The 18,679-nt window shown below is 32.3% G+C and overlaps 2 protein-coding genes across 2 annotated transcripts; both read right to left on the bottom strand.

The window, feature by feature from the left end:
* Positions 1-702: 702 nt before the first annotated feature.
* LOC120278472 (subtilisin-like protease SBT5.3) lies at positions 703-6,060 on the bottom strand. The gene is made up of 10 exons (XM_039285263.1): positions 5,971-6,060; positions 5,773-5,867; positions 5,586-5,683; positions 5,332-5,493; positions 5,126-5,234; positions 4,584-5,046; positions 2,161-2,240; positions 1,933-2,053; positions 1,323-1,533; positions 703-1,247 (listed from the first exon to the last, which is right to left on the bottom strand). The coding sequence occupies exons 1-10, from the start codon at positions 6,058-6,060 to the stop codon at positions 703-705; spliced, it is 1,974 nt and encodes a 657-aa protein (XP_039141197.1).
* Positions 6,061-13,046: 6,986 nt separating this feature from the next.
* Positions 13,047-13,634, bottom strand: LOC120278470. Its single transcript, XM_039285262.1, has one exon. It carries the CDS (start codon positions 13,632-13,634, stop codon positions 13,047-13,049), a length of 588 nt encoding a protein of 195 aa, XP_039141196.1.
* Positions 13,635-18,679: the final 5,045 nt, after the last annotated feature.

Raw genomic sequence — 18,679 nt, 5'->3', positions numbered from 1 at the left:
TTTAAAATTATACAAGCTCTAAAAAATAATTTCCCTTTAATTTATAACTGTACTTTTATATTCATGTGACAAAACAAACATTTGAAATAAATATATCCTTGAAAATAGAGCATTTGTCAACCATTGGATAGTCCAATGGTATGACACCAAAATATAAGAGAGGTCATGGGTTCAAATCCCTCCCTTGTTCAGTACTGTTCAGTACTGTTATATTCATATAAAAATGACGTTTGTCATCTATTATTTAAAAAAAAAAAAAGAGCATTTTGTTTGGATATTTTGATGTGAAGTGTCTCATTAACTAATGTTAACAAAAAATGGTTGTTTTTGTGTTTGTATAGCACATCTTCTACGTTTAGTGCTTTTAGTTTTTTTTTTGTTTTAATAAAATGTGTTTCTTCGTCCTACGGAATGTTTATCAATAAGATATATAATAAGAAGTTTCAAGAGTACACTCATGTTAAATCTTAAAAAGTCATATGCAAATGGACACACAAATGAAAAGATATTTCTCCCAATGAACTACAAAAAAGTAAAAAATAAAATAAAATAAAATAAACTAAATGATATTTGATTTCTTTGAAACAACTTTTATTTAACAATTAAAAGAAAAGAACAAATCTAAGACAAAGATAGGATTGCACATTCATCATTGAAACCAATTAAGAATCTAACTTTCAATTCTTTAATTCTAACAAGCACTTATATTAAGGACTTCACGGCCAAAGGGATTTCCACTGAATGTTTCCCATCAGACCATTTAAGTCTTCCAAAGAAATGATGTTTATTCAGCCCGGCATGGTTTCCAGTCACTGACACCTGAAAAACTTTCTCTTCACCCACCTTGTCGAAATTGAGCTCTGTTGGATTCACCGTAAGTGTTATGTTCTTCGGGAAATCGATGGAGACGTTGTACTTGCTTGGTGGACCTACATTGGTCAATTTTCGAGTTACCGTGATACCATCAAATAGATAAGGGATGGTGATGGAAGGTAAGTTCAAGTCTTCGATTTGCATCTTTGTTGATGGACATGTGTAATTATCACTGAACACTCTCAATTCCTTTAAACTGTAATCATTGGCACACAAAAAGTTCAAATAGTCTTCAGTAGTGAGATCATAAACCAATCCAGGATCCATTACAGCATTAACCTTCACTTGCCCAGCTCCATAACTGAATGGAGTGGCAGGAGTCAGTGATGGATCAGCCATGGCTATTAATTGCCCTGTGTTATCGTGGATAGTCGCTGCAAAATGTTAAAGAATGTTAGTACTGAGTAAGATAAAGAGAAGTTTATATAAATTGTCGATAATAGTATAACCTGTTGTCATGATTGCCGATTTGATCATAGCAGGACTCCATGTAGGATATTGGCTTTTGAGTAGAGCAGAAATACCAGCAATGTGAGGGGCAGACATTGATGTGCCTGATAACACGGCAAAAGGGCTCAAAGGATCTGTATTAACTCCTGTCGATGTTCCAACACCTGCAAATGCTGCAAGTATCTGAACTCCCGGCGCGCTAATATCCGGCTGAATATTACAGTGATCAAAATAAGAAAGCTAAGTTTTTGAATTAATGATTCAGTAGCATGTAATGTTATTGACCTTGAGAATCGCTTTATTAACAACACTTGGTCCTTGAGATGAGAACAGGGGCATTTGCGGTGCTCTATTTCCGAATGAAGTTACTTGGCTTGAAATAAGGCCCATTGCCGATCTAAACAACGTTTAAAATAATATCGTAAGTATTTGAACTTATGAAAGAAGAAAAAGAGTTAAAATTATCTAATCATGATTTCAAAATCTACTTGTTGTTAGAAGTAATGTAAGATTGGAGAACTTGGCCATCAGAATTAGTGATATGTATGGTAGGAATGCTGTAAGGAAAGCTTAGGTAAAGTTCTCCTTTTTTTCACTGTTTATAAGGACCATTCCGACGCCACCGGCAATTTGTACATTAACTGCCTGGTCGATGGGAGACACGGTGCTTGAATTGCATACAACAATCTTTCCCTTGACTTTCATGTCTATTAAGGAGAAGCAATCATCGCTGTAAATTAAATATAGCAAGGATGGAATTAATGAATACATGTGATAATCATATCATATAAATATATATGTGAAACCATGATACGTTTCAATTTGATTTGTTCTTACCCGCCATACACAGATGCAGTAATTGAACTAATTATTGGATAAAGATCTTTGCTTGGAAGCCCATTACTTAAGGAAGTTCCCTGAAATCACATAAAGACCGTCAAAATAAATTGACAAATTAAAAGAACATGTATATGATGATGATGATGTAGATGAAGATGATGGTAATTTACTTCAACTTACATTTTACGCGCTTACCATCATAGATTAGATAAGAAGGGAAATATCTATTGTCACGCCTCGAACCCAGCTCCATGGACCAGGGACGCCGACAAACGGCCATACACCTAGAAGGTCGAAACCAAGTAGGCATACAAGGCCTCAAAACCTGAAAAAAAATTAACAACAGATTATGAGCTTGATGACCCAAAGATAGCACCCACTAAAAAAATATAGGGATCATTTACAAAAAAATCATAAATTATCAAAAATCAAAATCGAAATCAAATTTATTTCAAATAAACACGGATGTCAAAAACCAAGCATATAGGTCCCCCAAACAACTATTGTCAAAACAAAAATAACAGATCTCATATATTTATCCCTCATGACCCGAGCCGAATATTAGAACTCATAAGTTTACCCTCGGTGACCCGAGCCGAATTATCGAGGTCGTTATTCTTCACCGACTGAAAGCGGTGGGAAACTATAGTTTCTATATCGAGTACATGTCGACACCTGGCCGCTTTTTAACCCCGATGATGGGGTTATTGCAAAAGTTAGTTTTGGGGACTACGAGTACTTTGTCAAAAATATTTAATGTTCACAAAAACAATAAACTATCAAAAATTCATACTGGGCAAAAATGCAAGTAATTTGCAGATCACATGATCCCATTTTTTTATCATATCAAAAATAATCCAGTTAATAGAATCCAAACATGAATAGATAATAAAGAAAAAAACACAATAGTAATTAATCGAAAAGTAAATAAATATCCGGAATTCAAAAAAATTAAGTAATCCAAATGTAAAGAAAATATTTAAACCTTTCAATTAATTCTAATCCAAAATAAAATATCATTAACTGGAACTTTAAAATAATTCCAAAAATAATAATAAATAAATAATCCAAAATATAAATAAATACATAAAAATCATTATTTTTTTCTCAAAAATTTTCGGATGTTCGGAAAAACTAGAGTATATACATATAATATGATTTATATGTAGGATACTTACCGATTAACAACCGGATTTTTTTGAATACTTACACCAATCGAGTATTTCTCGAGAAGTCCTAATTTGGGAATAACCCATCGAATTACAAGTAAACAAATTCTAAAAATTCACACGAATGCAAAAAAACAAATCAAACACTAACAAAAATTACCAAGGTCAAGACCAATAACCAACTCACCTACAAAACCTTAAGATTAAAATCAGCGTAGCTTTGCAAATTCTAACCCAAATCAAAAAAATTTCAAACTTATGAGAAAAACTAGGCATCTTCATCCGAGACACTTATACCAATAGGGCTATATCTCACAAACTACATATGCATAAAAATCTGAAATTTTTTTCAGGTAATTAGGTAACATCAAAAATATATAACTTTGTTATATTACTCTTCTCCAAATTCCATTTACCAGACCATCAAATTGTTTAAGCAATCATAATGTTCTCTGCAGAAATAGTATTGAGCACACCTATAGAAATCTGCTCATATCTCACAATTTACATGTCTAAAAATTCTGAAATTTTGCAGAGACAAATATAACATCGTCCTATATAATTTTCTTATATAAATATAAATCTAAAAAATAACTTACAATTACGAAAATAATCAAAAACTGTTCAAGGGCTGAACAGAAACCCTGTCCGCGTCACCTGCGTCTAAAAATTTATAATTTGCAGGATACTACTCCAAAAATTCTGAAATTTCGTAGTAAGCTAAAAAAAATCTCGATCTACAATTTTTCTATTCTGATCTCTTCCAAATTCCATCTATATATCTTCGAAATAAATTAGAGATCTCTACTGTGCTAACAGAGACTTTCTGAATTTTATCCTCAAACTAAAATCAAATCAATTCTCACCAAACCCTAACCCTAACTAGTAACATGTCACAAACAAGCATAAGAAAGAGCAATAACAAAAACTCATAACCTTACCTCAACAATAATAGTGAAATGAAATCCGTGACGATGAGACCCTTCTCCCGTCCTCGTCGCCGACACCACCCGCAAAAAGGAAGAGAAAGAGACGACGCAAGTCTCTCTCTCTCTCTCTCTCTCTTTTCCCCCTATGATCTAAAACCGAAAAAAAATTTGAAGAGACAGCTAGGGTTTTGAAACTAAACAAAAACAAAATCAATGGCTAAGATTGAAAGTAAAACCAACGGATAGGATTAAGAGATAAAAGCAATGGCTAGGATTTGATTAAGGGGTGGGGCTCACATCTATCGATAGTGTTTGCTGCAACAGTGAAAATCCATGGCGCAACGTTGGAGATAGCCCCATCTGGTCCATCGTTTCCGGCTGAACAAACAACAACAATGCCTTTGTTGGTTGCGTGAAAGGATCCAATAGCGACTGTGTCAACAAAATAAGGCTCCGGTCCACCACCGATCGATAGTGAAAGCACATCAACACCATCATCTATTGCCGCATCTATTCCAGCAAGAATATCAGAGTCATGGCAAATAGCATAAACAGGGTTCCGCCAACACGCTCTGTACATAGCAACACGGGCATGGGGTGCACCACCTCTTGCAGTGCCATTGGCATAACCGAAATAGCTTACATTTGTGACTATGGACCCTCCAGAGGTGGAGAGTGTGTGGGTGCCATGTCCGACAGTGTCACGGGGACCATTTTTAGTGTCATTAACTGAATTGTTGCCTTGGAGAAAACCAGCAGCGAAGTACCTTGCTCCAATCAATTTCCTGAACTCCCCAAGCAAATAATGCTTTTAGAAAATTAATTAAGAATTAATTAAAGGAGAAGAATAAGAAGAAACTTTACTTGTTGCATGAAAAATTTGTTATGTTCTGATTCTGACAAATTCCCTTCCATTTTGATGGAATTGGACCCATTCCATCATCATTGAAGCTCTTTGACTCAGGCCAAACACCTTACAGAAACACAAACAACGAAAGAAAGCAATACATATCGGCTTCAATGAAGAATTCATATGATAATGTGAGATGCATATATATATATATGTATACCGGTGTCAATGTGACCAATGATTATATCAGCTCCTGAGCTCGCCGTAGGTGGCAACGATGATGAAGTAGTGACATTGCTTGGGAGGCCAATGAAATCCCAAGAATGAGTTGTCTGAAGCTTTAAAGGTTTATCTTTGAACACTAATAAAACACTCGGATGCTCTAAACAGCAACAATGCAAGAACTTCAGTAACAAAGTAAAAAAAAAAGAAAAGGGAAAAGAAAAAGAAAAACTGTATTGAAATTTAAAGTACTTGAGATCTCATTTGCTTCATCTTCCTCCATGGTTGCAGCAAACCCATTTATTTCCTTTGTATACGAGTAAAATATTGCTTCTTTTGCCTTCTCCTTGCTAATTAGTTAACATGCATGCAAAAAAATAACAGTTATACCTTGCTGGGATTAATTAAATGTGGATATATTTGAATGAAATATAAGTGCCTTTTCATGACTGATCCTAAGAGTTCATGGTGAGAATTCACTATAGCTTCCTCACTTGATTTGGTATAATGACCACCGAGATAAACAATATAGGACTGTACAAATCAAAGAAACAATTAAAGAAGAAGAAGATGATTAACTAATTAATCTTTAATTTAAATATTTAGAGAATTAATGAAGAGTGAGCTTTTTGGTTACCGTTTTGGCTGCAAAGGCTTGTTGTTGAAGAAGACAACATGAAAAGAAGAACACAAAACACAGAAGAGTTCTCATATTCATTATTTCCATCTTTCTCTTTGTGTTTCACTCTCTAAAATTATCCCATCTTGTTTAAAATAACACAAAGGTTTATATAGCTTACTGTGTTAACAATATTTGGATTTTTGCAGATACGAATTTTAACAATGTTTGTAACAGTTATAATTAAGTATAATTTTTGGATTAGACCAATTTTAGACTAATTAGTGGTGTTTGCTTACAATTTTTGTCTGATTTTAATTACTTTCTAAAGTGAATTTGAAATCTTTGATTTAAATTTGTTAACAATGAGATAAGATCAGTTTCAACAGATATAATGAAGTAACAAAATGGTTAAACACTAATTTAAATTTATCTTGTTTGTTTGTTTTTTTATTCAATAAAATTAATAAAATTGTGGTTTATCCAATGAAAAAAAAAATATTGTATTAAAAGTAAAATAAAATTATTAAAAAAAAAAAAATTCCTCACATTGTAGATTTGTTTTCATGAGGGTACATGTGAGAAAGATTTCAATAATCAACCTTACTCTTCTTTAAAAACACTGATGAGTTCTTAAGTTGGAATTTTTTAAAATATAATTTAAGTTGATCTCAGTATCAAAATTGCCAATAATTATAATTTCTTATGTGTATAACAGAATACACAATCACAATCAAAATTGAAGAAATAAATTATATTTATATAAAAAATTGACTTAAAAACAAGCAAAAGCTTATTACAATTAAAATTCATTTTATTCAACAATCAGCATAATCTGTCAAGAAAAGACATAAAACTCTAATTAAAGTTCATATAATTTTAAAAAAATTGAATAAAATTAATCAACAAGCCACTTGAAAAGTTCTATATATATATTAAAAAAAAACTGAAAATGAACAAAAAAAAAAAAAATCCCTCCAAAATTCAAGTATTAAAAAAAAACCCATCACTTTGAGTATTCCCAAAATATCCTTCTTTTTTCTGACAGGTCATTTTTCAGATCTTTCTGACATAAAGGTGATTGACGTTGATATAAAGGTAATAAATATTAACTGGGCTAACTCTCAGTTTTTAATCGAAAATACCACATTTTAAGCGGAAACCCATAATTTTAAGTGGAAAAGTCAAATTTTAAACGCAAATATGTTATATGTTAAGTGAAAACTTATGTAGTTAAGCGAAAACACCGAATTTTAAGCGGAAACTAATAATTTTAAGCGGAAAAGTCAAATTTTAAATGCAAATGTGCTATATGTTAAATGAAAATTTATGTGGTTAAACGAAAACACGCAATATTAAATGTAAACTATATATTTTTAAGCGGGAAGTACATGTTGTAAAATAAAATAAACTAACAGAGTAAGCTGCATTAATTGAAAAGTACACTGTCAGGATTGAAAAATAAGCTGTCAAAAAAAGGAGGGATTTCTGGCAAATTCAAATGTCAGAGGGTCTATCTGGGATGTTTTGAAACTTTCAGGAAATAAATATTAATTTTCCCAAAAGACAGTCTACATATATTGGTAAATTTTAAAATATTATATTATACAAGAATTTAATCTTTAAAAAATATTTTTAATGTATAATATTTTAATACGGATAATCTAGGAAAATCTTAATTTTGGTACATTCTCAATTTAAGACACATTAATTTATCAGTTCAATTTCTACGTGTTATATACAGAAAAAATTAGACATGTAAAAAAAAATAAAAAAAACTTTTAAAATAATACAAATAAAAAGGGTCAGGGAGTACTCTCCACGGGTGCGAATTTGCACAAAAATTAGGGGTGTTATCAAAATCTTAAAATTTAGAAAAAAGTAGTATCATAGGATAATTACACCTTTGTATTGACATTATTTATATTCATAAAAAATGACGCTTGTCGTCTATTATTAAAAAAAAAAATAAACAAAAATAAAAAAAATAAAAAAAATAAAATCTCTAATAATAGATAATTTGGATCAGAGAGAGTATAAATTTAATGAGGATTTGAGATAATTTTGGTTAGAAGTTGTAGTCTGACTAATCAAGCTATGAATGTCTAAATTATTCATAAACCCTGTATAGTATATAAATAATTATAATAATTTGTAATGTTTTTTCATTTTTAATGTAGTGATTGTTAAAAGTAGCTTTTTTGATTTGTGATAATTATTATTTAAGATGAAAATTTAATTGAGGTAAATATAGGTTAACAATTAAAGAATAATATGAAGAATGTGGTAGTTAGCTCAATGCCCCTGCCACCATATCTCAAATTACATGTATATCTAAATAATCATTATCATTGGATTTTTGCATGAATAAATTTTATTAAAAAAAAATAATATGGAGATGTGTGCAAATCTACAATGGAATTAGGAAATTTTCTACCAACCAAAACAAATTCATGAAGATATGTAAAATTAAAATAAAATTTTTAATTGAGAGGAAACAATTTTAAAAAAAAATAGATTTATAAAATTATTGATTAATGTTTAAGAATATTAGTTATGAATACATATAAATCGTTGATTAAAAGAATGATATGATTCATATGTTTAACTTAACGTAATTGTTTTAATTAACATTTTAATTAATCAAATAGCATGATCACCACATACACTATCTTCATTCTCATAAGCACTCTTGCAGAACGATCATTTATTTGTAAAACATAATCCAAGATGTTAAACAAAGGGATACTGGATTTTTTTTTTAAATAATTTATATTGAAATTTGATATATTAGAGGGAGTCACTTATTCATACATAAGGAGAAACAAAATTAACAACTATTTCATTAAGAAAATGAAATAAATAGTACTCCTAGTAATAATAAATAGGGTAAATTTCATAATGTTTGGCATTTATGTATGAGTAATGATATTTTTATCGAATAGATTTCTCCAATAGGTTTCCCGAATGATGTGGATGTCAAGTTGGCATCTATGTCAGCATCCACGTCATTCTTTCTTTATTTTTTTTTTAGAGAAAAACATTAATTTCTCTTTATAAATGATAAACCGAAAACCTCTCTCTAAACCCTAAACTGGAAATAACAAACCCCCTACGGGTTTTGTGATTTCTTGTTTAAGGTTTAGCGCATAGGATTTAGGGTTTATGGTTTATGGCTTAGGATTTAAGGTTTAGGGTTTAGTATTTATTATTTAGGATTTAAATTTTTAGATTTTTAGGGTATAGATTTTGTAGTAGTTGAGTTTATGATTTTAGATATAGATTTATATATTTTTTTTTAAATTTTAAGAATTTAAAAATCTTTAAGGTTCAAATTTGAAGTTTATATAAAAAAAATAATGTTGTGAATGAAGATGTGGATGATAAGTTAGGCATCCACGTCATTCGGAAAATCTATTCCGTAAATTTATTCGGTAAAAATAGTATCGCTCTTTACTTATTCCCTTTTTATGATGAGAATGATCTTACATTTCAAATTTAAATTTGTTAATTACAGCATGCTCAACATTAAGATGATATAGAATCAGTTTCAATAGATCACCTAACAAAATGAATAATTCATGTTTGTTATGTAAAGAATTACAAGATTTTAAGAAGAAAAAACGCCCATATTATTATCAACAACGATGGTTATATAAAAGCCTTACAAACCAACTAACTAAAATACAAAGAGATAAGAAACCATATCTAACAAACTCATGATATGCAAAAACTAATTTAAGCAACATATTTATTGACTAAATCCTAATAATAATAGGGATTTATTAACTAAATCCTAACAATCCTTCCCTTAAACTAAATGCTCGCATTTAGTTTACATCATTCTCTGAACAAACTCCCAAGAGTTCACGCAACTTCAAGAAAGCTTCCAACTTAAGTGGGTTTGTCATAATGTCCGCCAATTGCTTTTGAGTTCCACAATGAACCAATTTCACAGTTCCAGCCTTTGTGAGATCACGAAGAAAATGGAAACGCACATCTATATGCTTGCTGCGACCATGCATCACTGGATTTTTGGATAATTTAATTGCAGAACTATTATCACAATAAATAATAGTTGTTTCACCTTGATTTTTATCCAGCTTTTGGTACACTCTTTTTAACCATATTGCTTGACAAGCACAAGAGGTTGCAGCTATAAATTCTGCCTCTGTAGTTGACAGACTTACTACAGGTTGTTTTTTAGATGACCATGATATAGCTCCTGAACTCAACAAAAACACATATCCTGATGTGCTTTTTCTGTCTCCTAAGTCTCTAGCATAATCACTATTAGTGTAGGCAATAAGCTCATCTCCTCCTCCTTTTCTATAGAAAATTCCAAACCCAACAGTTCCTTTCAAATATCTGAAAACCCTTTTTGCTGCCTGTAGATGAAGTTCAGTAAGAGTTTCCATGTATCTGCTAATTAGACTAACCACAAATGCTATATCTGGTCGTGTAGCTGTAAGATACATAAGACTACCCACTATTTGTTTAAAGTAAGTCTTATTTACATGATCAGCCTTTTCCTCCTTCGTAAGCAAACTGCCAGGATCAATTGGATTATGAACAGGATTGCTTTCTGCCATGCCAAATCTTTTTAGCACCTCCAAAGTATATTTCTTTTGACTGATAAAAATCCCAGTTGATCTCTCGCTCAATTTCAAGGCCAAGAAAATACTTCATCTTTCCAAGATCTGCTCATATCAAACTCTTGCTTCATGGAATTTTTTTGAATTTACGCAATCAATAGTTCATTATTGCAAGAATAAGAAGATCATCAACATACAAAGCTTACAATTAACATAGCTTCATCTTCTCTGACAAATAATGTATGCTCATAGTCACACTTTGTAAAACCTTCTTTTTAAGAAATAGGCTTCTATACTGATCGTACCAAGCACGTGGAGCTTGCTTTAGCCCGTATAATGCCTTTTTCAATTTGTACACTTTCTCCTTACTTTCCTTCTGTACATATCCACATGGTTGTTCCACATAGACATCTTCTTGTAAATGACCATGTAAAAATGCTGACTTCACATCTAACTGGTAGACAGACCAACTTTTTTGAGCTGCAAATCCGAGCACCAAACGAATCTGTCTCCATCCAGGTCTACAAGTGCAAAGACTTACGTGTAGTCTATCCCATACTCCCCGAGCATATCCCTTTACCACAAGTCTAGCTTTTGTGTTTATTGACTTCTCCTTTTTCATCAAATTTAGTTTTGAAGATCCACTTTACTCCAACTTTCTTTCCTCCTTCAGGTAAATCAATTAATTCCCAAGTGTCATTCTTCTTTATTGCATCCATTTCAATGTCCATGGCTTTTTCTCCACTTCTCTTCCTTCATCGCATCTTGATAATGAATCGGATCAACATCAGCAAGCATCACTAAGTGAGCGGAATCATCATCGAAAGCCCTTCACCGACTTCATAGTTATTCATCCATATTGGTGGACGTCCCTGCTTTCTACCTTCGGATCTTTCTTGGACTGAAGAACCAAGAGTTTCTTGTTCATTTATGACCGGGTTCAGTGTTTTCCTCAACTATTTCATTATCTCCACAATCCAAATCACAAAGTACACCTTGTTCATGTGTTTGATCCCACTCCCAGTGTTTGTCTTCCTCGAATTTTACATCCCTGCTTATAATGATCCTTTTGGAAATTGGATCATATAGCTTATAAGCCTTGGACTCTTCACTGACACCTAGCAAAACACACCGCAAACTCTTGTCATCCAGACTTTTAGTTCTTTTGTTGTCGTGCACATGAGCATGAGAAATACAACCAAAAAAACTCGAAGTAATCAACTCGCTGGCTTTTACTCCACTCCAAGCTTCTTCCGGAGTTTGATCTTTCACCGCTAAAGTAGGGACTTCGATTTAATACATGAACAACCCAATTTCATCGCATCCGGCCAAAAAGTCTTGGGAAGTTTTTTTCTCGGAGAGCATGCTCGCGAACCAAATTCATAATGGTTCTATTTTTTTCCTTTCACGACTCCGTTCGCTTTGTGGTGTGTAAGCAATCGTCAATTGTCGTTGGATGCCATTAGCAATACAAAAACTTGTAAATTCCTTGGATGTAAACTCTCCTCCACGATCTGTGCGCAAACATCTGAGGAACAAGTTTGCTTTCTTTTCAACTCGAACTTTAAAGCTTCTAAAAACAGCAAAAGCTTCTGTTTTTTCTGCCAAAAAATAAACCCATGTTTTCCTGCTAAAGTCATCAGTAAAAGTAAGTAAATACCTCTTATTGCTATTAGAGATAGGCTTGATTGGTCCACAAATATCAGCATGGACTAGCTGAAGAATTTGTGACGCTCTCCATGTACTCTTCCTTGGAAAAGAATCTCGTTGTTGCTTCCCCACCAAACAATATTTGCACAGCTTCAAAGGAGACTTTATTGATGGCAAACCATCTACCATTTTTTTTTTGCTGAAGAGTCTGCAAGCCTTTGTGACTCAAGTGTCCATATCTACAATGCCAAAGCTGCATTTCATCCTCAGTAATTGTGCTAAAGCAAACTGATGGCAAAGGAAGAGAAGTGGCACGCAATATGAACATTCGATTAGACCGCATCATTGTCTCCATTATCAGACCTTTCTTAGGATGAAATACCTTACATTTATCTTGTTGAAACATAATAGTCAGGCCTTTTTCTTGCAGCTGCCCAATACTCAAGAGATTATTTTTAAGTTCTGGCACAAAAAAAAACCCCTGTGATGATCTGCACAATTCCATTCACCTTCATTCTAATATTTCCCTTCCCTGCAACAACAAGGCTGGAATTATTGCCAAGCTTTACTGAATCTTTGTATTTTTCATCAAAATCTGAAAAATACTCTTCCTTCCCACACATGTGATTGCTACAGCCGGAATCAAGAAACCATGTATCTTCATTAGTACCTTTATCAACATCCATATGTGTCATCAACAACATCTCTTCATCTTCATGTGTTTCTGTATAATTAGCCTCTTTCTCCTTGCTTGAACATTCCCATTGAAAATGTCCAAGCTTGTGACAATTATAGCACTCCACCATAGCTTTGTTGAAACCTCCTCTGCCTCTACCACGTCCTCTGCCTCTACCACGTCCTTTGCAATTCATCAATAGTCAATGTACTTGTATCTTTAGCCTCCTCTATAGAACAGACAATGTAATCAAACTTGGAAGTCATTGATCTCAGAATCTTTTCAACAACAGCAACATCTCCCTTATCTTCTCCATTAGCTTTCATCTTGTTAGCTATGGTAAGTACCCGAGCAAAGTATTCATTCACAGTCTCACCTGTTTTCATGTGCAATGTTTCAAACTCCTTTCGCAATGCTTGAAGATGAGCACGTTTAACTCGAGTGGTTCCCTGATATTTTTGCTTCATAGAGTCCCATATATCCTTTGATGTATCTTTTGTAAGGATTGTCTCCAGAATTGAGCGATCTAATGCCTGAAACAAATAGTTCTTAGCTTTCAAGTCTTTCAACTTTTGATCTTCATAGTGCTTCTTCTCTGTATCTGTGAGAACCACTCCTGTTGCCACCATAGGTATGCCATTCTCTACCAAGTTCCAGTACTCCTTTGACTGCAAGAAGTTTTCCATAAGCATTGCCCAATGATCATAATGGCCATCAAATTTAGGAATTGCCGGCTGGACGAACAAGTTATCTGTCGCCATAAATTACAATGACACGAAGACTGCTGCTTCTGTTTTCTTCAATCAAAACTCACCGCAACCGCTCTGATACCAAGTGTAAAGAATTACAAGATTTTAAGAAGAAAAATGCCCATATTATTATCAACAACGATGGCTATATAAAAGCCTTACAAACCAACTAACTAAAATACAAAGAGATAAGAAACCATATCTAACAAACTCATGATATGCAAAAACTAATTTAATCAACATATTTATTGACTAAATCCTAATAATAATAGGGATTTATTAACTAAATCCTAACATGTTAATTATCTTATTATTCAAATCTTACTTACAGAATATTTTTTAAGGCAATTAAAATTTTGTTTATATTCTTGTTATAGCTCCTATCACTATACATACCAACATATTTTATACGTATGTATATGAATACACACACCTAACAATTAACAGAAGAATTTTTTTTTTCCTTCTCATTGTAGATGTGTTTTCCTTTAAAAAAAATGATTAATTTTTAAATTAGAATTTTTTTAAAAAAATATAATTTAAATTGGCCTCAACATCATAATTGCATATAATGATAATGGCAAAACTGCATGAGAAAATGCTTTATATGGGAATTGCTAGCAACTACTTTATATTATAAGGGCATATATGTAAATTTAAAGAGATATTTGACAATCAAAATCCAAAAATTAAATTGTATTTTTTGCCGAAAATTTAATAATTTTCCAAATTAAAGCAAAAGATTATTACAATTAAAAATCATTTTATCCAATATTTATAATAACTTGTCAAGAAAAGACAGAAAGCTCTAATGAAAGTTTTCATATTAAAAAAAATTAAAATAAAAATTAATTGATAACCCATATAAAATTTCTATAACTATATAAGATAAAGAAAAAGAGAAAAAAGAAAAACCAGTCTACATATATTGGGAAATTTCAAAATATTATATCATCCAATGGTTTAATATTTTAAAAAATATTTTTAATATATCACATTTATTATGGATAATGTAGGAAATTATTAATTTTAGATATGTTCTCAAAATAAGAGGTTTATATTTATCAATGAAATTTCCATGGCTTATGAAGAAGGTTGGAATACAATGTTAAAAGCCAAATAAGAATGAGATAAGGTTTCGGAATTAAAATTGTTGATTTTTGAATTAATACGCATTATTACTTTATGTTAAAATAATATATTGAATTATTTTGAAATAGTTAACTCTTCGATTCTCTTTCCATCCTTAATTTAACCCCTAAACCTCAATTCTCTCTTTATTCAAAAATCAACTTTGATTTTCTTTTTTTTTTTTTTTTAAATAATAAGTTTTTACTTTTCTAAGATATCAATTTAGTTTATAAAGATTTGAACTTAAAATCATACCACTCAACCATCTACCACCTTACCTATTGTTGACATAAAAATATAAATTATGAATACATATACAATAAAAACTCCATAAATAAATATTTGATAAATTAATAATTTTAATTAAATAATATTTTTTTTCCAGTTTGGACTTGAGGCAATGAGCTAAATTAATAATTTTGATAAATACATAATATAATATTTTTTTAAAACTCCTTAGGCCTAATGAAAATATAAATTAATAATTTATCAAATACATAGAAATCTAACATTGATTTTTTTTTTTTAACATACCTTTATTTTTAAATTTATTTTTTTAAATATGTATGTAAAGTTGTTTGTTTATTATTTGTTTCTGAACTAAATTTAATCTCATTCTTAATGTTTTACAAAGTACACATCATATTTGGTATATTTTTCTTATTTTAAAACAAGTAATTTTTTAATGTTTGTATATATTGTTAGAAAAACCTCTTTCGGAGAAACATTTAGCAAAGCACGATTATTATCTAGATCTTGATTTTAATCATCAACAACTGTAGGTGATTCCATCATAATATTAATTTCACTAGGATGGTTCATAAGCTGATTAACATTAATTGCATTTCTATACTGTAAACTAGAAATAATTTCTTTTAGAGCATGGCTATCTTCCTCCTCACCAACTTGCTCAAAAGCCATTCCTTCTTTTGATCAGATTTTGCTATGCCAAAAACAATTTATATTAGTTGTTGTCTTTGCATCAATGTTTTAAGCCAAATTAATAGCATCTATATGTTAATTTTTTAGGTTTTGTTGCTTCTACCCAATTGTAAAAAATGTAGAAACTCCTCTAAATTAATAAATATTCATTTATTGATAAATTTATAAATTTTTTATTTATCAATAAATTAATAACCTTTATAAAATAATAATTCTTTTTAGCCCCAAAATTATTATTTTGTAAAGGTTATACTATAAATCATTGATAAAATAATCATATGATTCATATTTTAAACATAAGTATCTTATTTAGTATTTAATTAATCAAATAGCATGATCACTGTGAACAAGTGTAAATATCTTGAGTGGATACTATACTAAAGTTATTTTTTATTTTGAGCATCAAACTTCAATTCATATCATTTTGGTGGCTCAACTTTAATTTGAGTCCATTGAGAGGATACCAAGAGAATTCTTAGGAGAATTTGATGACATGTACGATGGATTCGCTATGTTAACGCTAGTGTGCCTGATAAGTGCTTGTGTATAAGTAATACGAAGTATACTTTTCTTACATTGAGCATCACTTTTATCAGATTTTATAGCTCAATCGTGTGTATTTGTGTTTTTTGTGCATTTAGGGTTGTGGAGACAAGTTTGGAAGAAAAGAAGCAAAAGTAGATCGCGAACGCGATTGTTGATGGAATTCTCGTATCGAACAAGGGTCAAGGCACAGGTTGTGATCATAGACATGTGCGTGTGTGCCAACCTCCAAAATGCTCAAGTAAATATACAAATTGGAGGGGAACAAAGGCAATCACACTCATGTGTTCCAACTTGTGTAACATTTCCAAGAGCTTCATCAATGTAGTTTAATTGAAGATGCGACATGATCTACAGCATGGATGTGTGCCCAATCATGTGGCCTCGATGAAGAAAATGAATTTGGGAGTATTTTGGCAAAGTATTGCAGCAGTTCACTGTAGCAAAATCAGTTACTGTTCACAGCGAGCAAGAAAACGCAAGCTAAAAATCCACACAGCGTTGTGGAAATTCCACACGCCAGTGTGGATGCCTGATTTCAGCCCTATAAATACCGCTTTGATAGTTTTATTTGGGGATCTTCTTCCTATCTTTTTCCTATCTTTTGGGGTAAATGCGGCTAGGGTTTAGAGAGGTTTTTGCTGGGTTTTAGGAGCGGTTCTATGGCATTCGACATCGATTCTGTTTGGAGGAGAGTTATTCGTCGGTATCGATTCGGCGAGGTATGCCCTAGGCTTAACAAAGGAGTCTTTGGAGAAGATGAGGCGGCTCCTTAAGACCATCAACACGGACACCAAGGGGGTTATCTCTATGGATTGCTCCCACTTACTTTTGATTTCATTGTTGATTTTGTATTGCTCCATGGAGAGCTAAACTCCTAATGGGTGCTTGGACATATAAACCCTAGGATGATCTTATTTCATTGACTCTTATTATATTTTTTTTATTTGACGTTTTAATTGAGTTTCAATCTTGTGTGCCTATTGATTTGATTTTCCCTTAGAGTGACACTAAGGCTGAGAAATCTATCTAGGTAATCCTATGAAGGGGTGACAACTTCATTAGGGTTAGATTTAGCGAGACTGAAGAGGTTGAAGGGTGAGTCGAGAGGTAGTGGAACGCCCCTTTCCCTTCTGACGTGATTTATCCTACCTCCACGTTCCAAGAGTTCTTTGCGGTCGCGATAGAGTGAAGTGCTAAGAGACAAACTCCACTGGGGCTTAGTAGTGTGAGCAACAGAGTGAAGTGTTGAAGTAATCCTTAGTGTTGGGGCATAATCGTGATTAGGGGTCTTTCGCCTGGACCAAAGGGTTAGATCTATATTAGGAAATAGGGTTTATCACTTGGAATCCCTAGAGTTTCAAACAGTCATATACAGTATGAGGCGTCGAGAGTATCCCTTTCCGCCGGGGCATAGTGTAAAGGACTAGTCACGGTTGACTTTAGGTTTGAGACTCTATGTCTTTGGATCTCCACGACTCATTAAACTTCAATTAGGGGGCATAATATTAGTCTTGCACTTGAAACAATAGTCCTAGGGTGAGCATTGTCTGAGTACCTCATTTTACCATTGATTACCTCTCTTTATTCCTCGTGCTTTCTCTTCTCTCATTTACTTTCATTTGCATTGATATTTTGAAGCAACATCAAAAATTGGTTTTCATTCTATCTAAATAGTAATACTTTGTGCTTCTGAACAATTATTCCCTGTGGATTCGATTACCCATTCACTGGGGTATTTTATTACTTCGATGACCCGTGCACTTGCATTACACACACGCTAGGGGTGTGTCAAGTTTTTGGCGCCGTTGCTGGGAGTAGGCATTTTGGAAGCATTTGCACTTTGCTATTTTAAGCTATTCATCACTTGTTCTATTTCACACTTTTTTATTCTTTTATTTTTCTGATTTGTTTTCTTCCTTTGATTGCAGAGAAAATAATCAAGACAACCGAATTATTTGATACGATCTTGGGAATGGTTAAAAACATAGAACAGAAGATGCAGTTGTTTGCAATAAAATCCATTTCACACTGTTTTATGCAAGAGCAACCCATGATTAGTTATTCTGCGAAAGAATTGGTTATTGATCACATCAATGAAGTTCAGGATCAGAATTGTGAACTAGTCAGTGTTTTGGATCAGTTTGAAAAGTCAACACTGTCATCTATGAGTTATCATTTGGAAGGAAGCTTGGAAAGGGTACTTGCTCAGTTCAATTCCTTTTACTATGAACAAAGACATGAAATTTTTTCGTTGGGGGTTGCACATGCAACAAACGAAACTTTTGAGGCTAGAAAATGTGGAGATTGTTGAAGATCATTCAGACTCACAAGCGCAAGAAGGCAATTTAGACAGTGTCCTTGAGTAAGATTTAACACAGTTTGAGGAGATTGATAGACTAAAGGAGAACAAATTGCGATCATCCATCGAAGAGCCACCC

The sequence above is a fragment of the Dioscorea cayenensis genome, chromosome 16, assembly GCF_009730915.1.
Source record: "Dioscorea cayenensis subsp. rotundata cultivar TDr96_F1 chromosome 16, TDr96_F1_v2_PseudoChromosome.rev07_lg8_w22 25.fasta, whole genome shotgun sequence".
Lineage (NCBI taxonomy): Eukaryota > Viridiplantae > Streptophyta > Magnoliopsida > Dioscoreales > Dioscoreaceae > Dioscorea > Dioscorea cayenensis.
The sequence above is the reverse complement of the archived record's forward strand: the minus strand, read 5'-3'. Positions and strand labels throughout refer to the sequence as shown.

Excerpts from the sequence above, each read along its gene's own strand:
- LOC120278470 (XM_039285262.1), bottom strand. The coding sequence starts at position 13,634 with ATGGCGACAGATAACTTGTTCGTCCAGCCGGCAATTCCTAAATTTGAT.
- LOC120278472 (XM_039285263.1), bottom strand. The coding sequence starts at position 6,060 with ATGGAAATAATGAATATGAGAACTCTTCTGTGTTTTGTGTTCTTCTTT. Across the intron at positions 5,494-5,585 it reads TGAAGCAAATGAGATCTCAA|AGCATCCGAGTGTTTTATTA; the intron begins GTACTTTAAATT and ends GTTGCTGTTTAG. Across the intron at positions 2,241-4,583 it reads TTGCGCCATGGATTTTCACT|GGAACTTCCTTAAGTAATGG; the intron begins GTTGCAGCAAAC and ends ATGTGATTTCAG.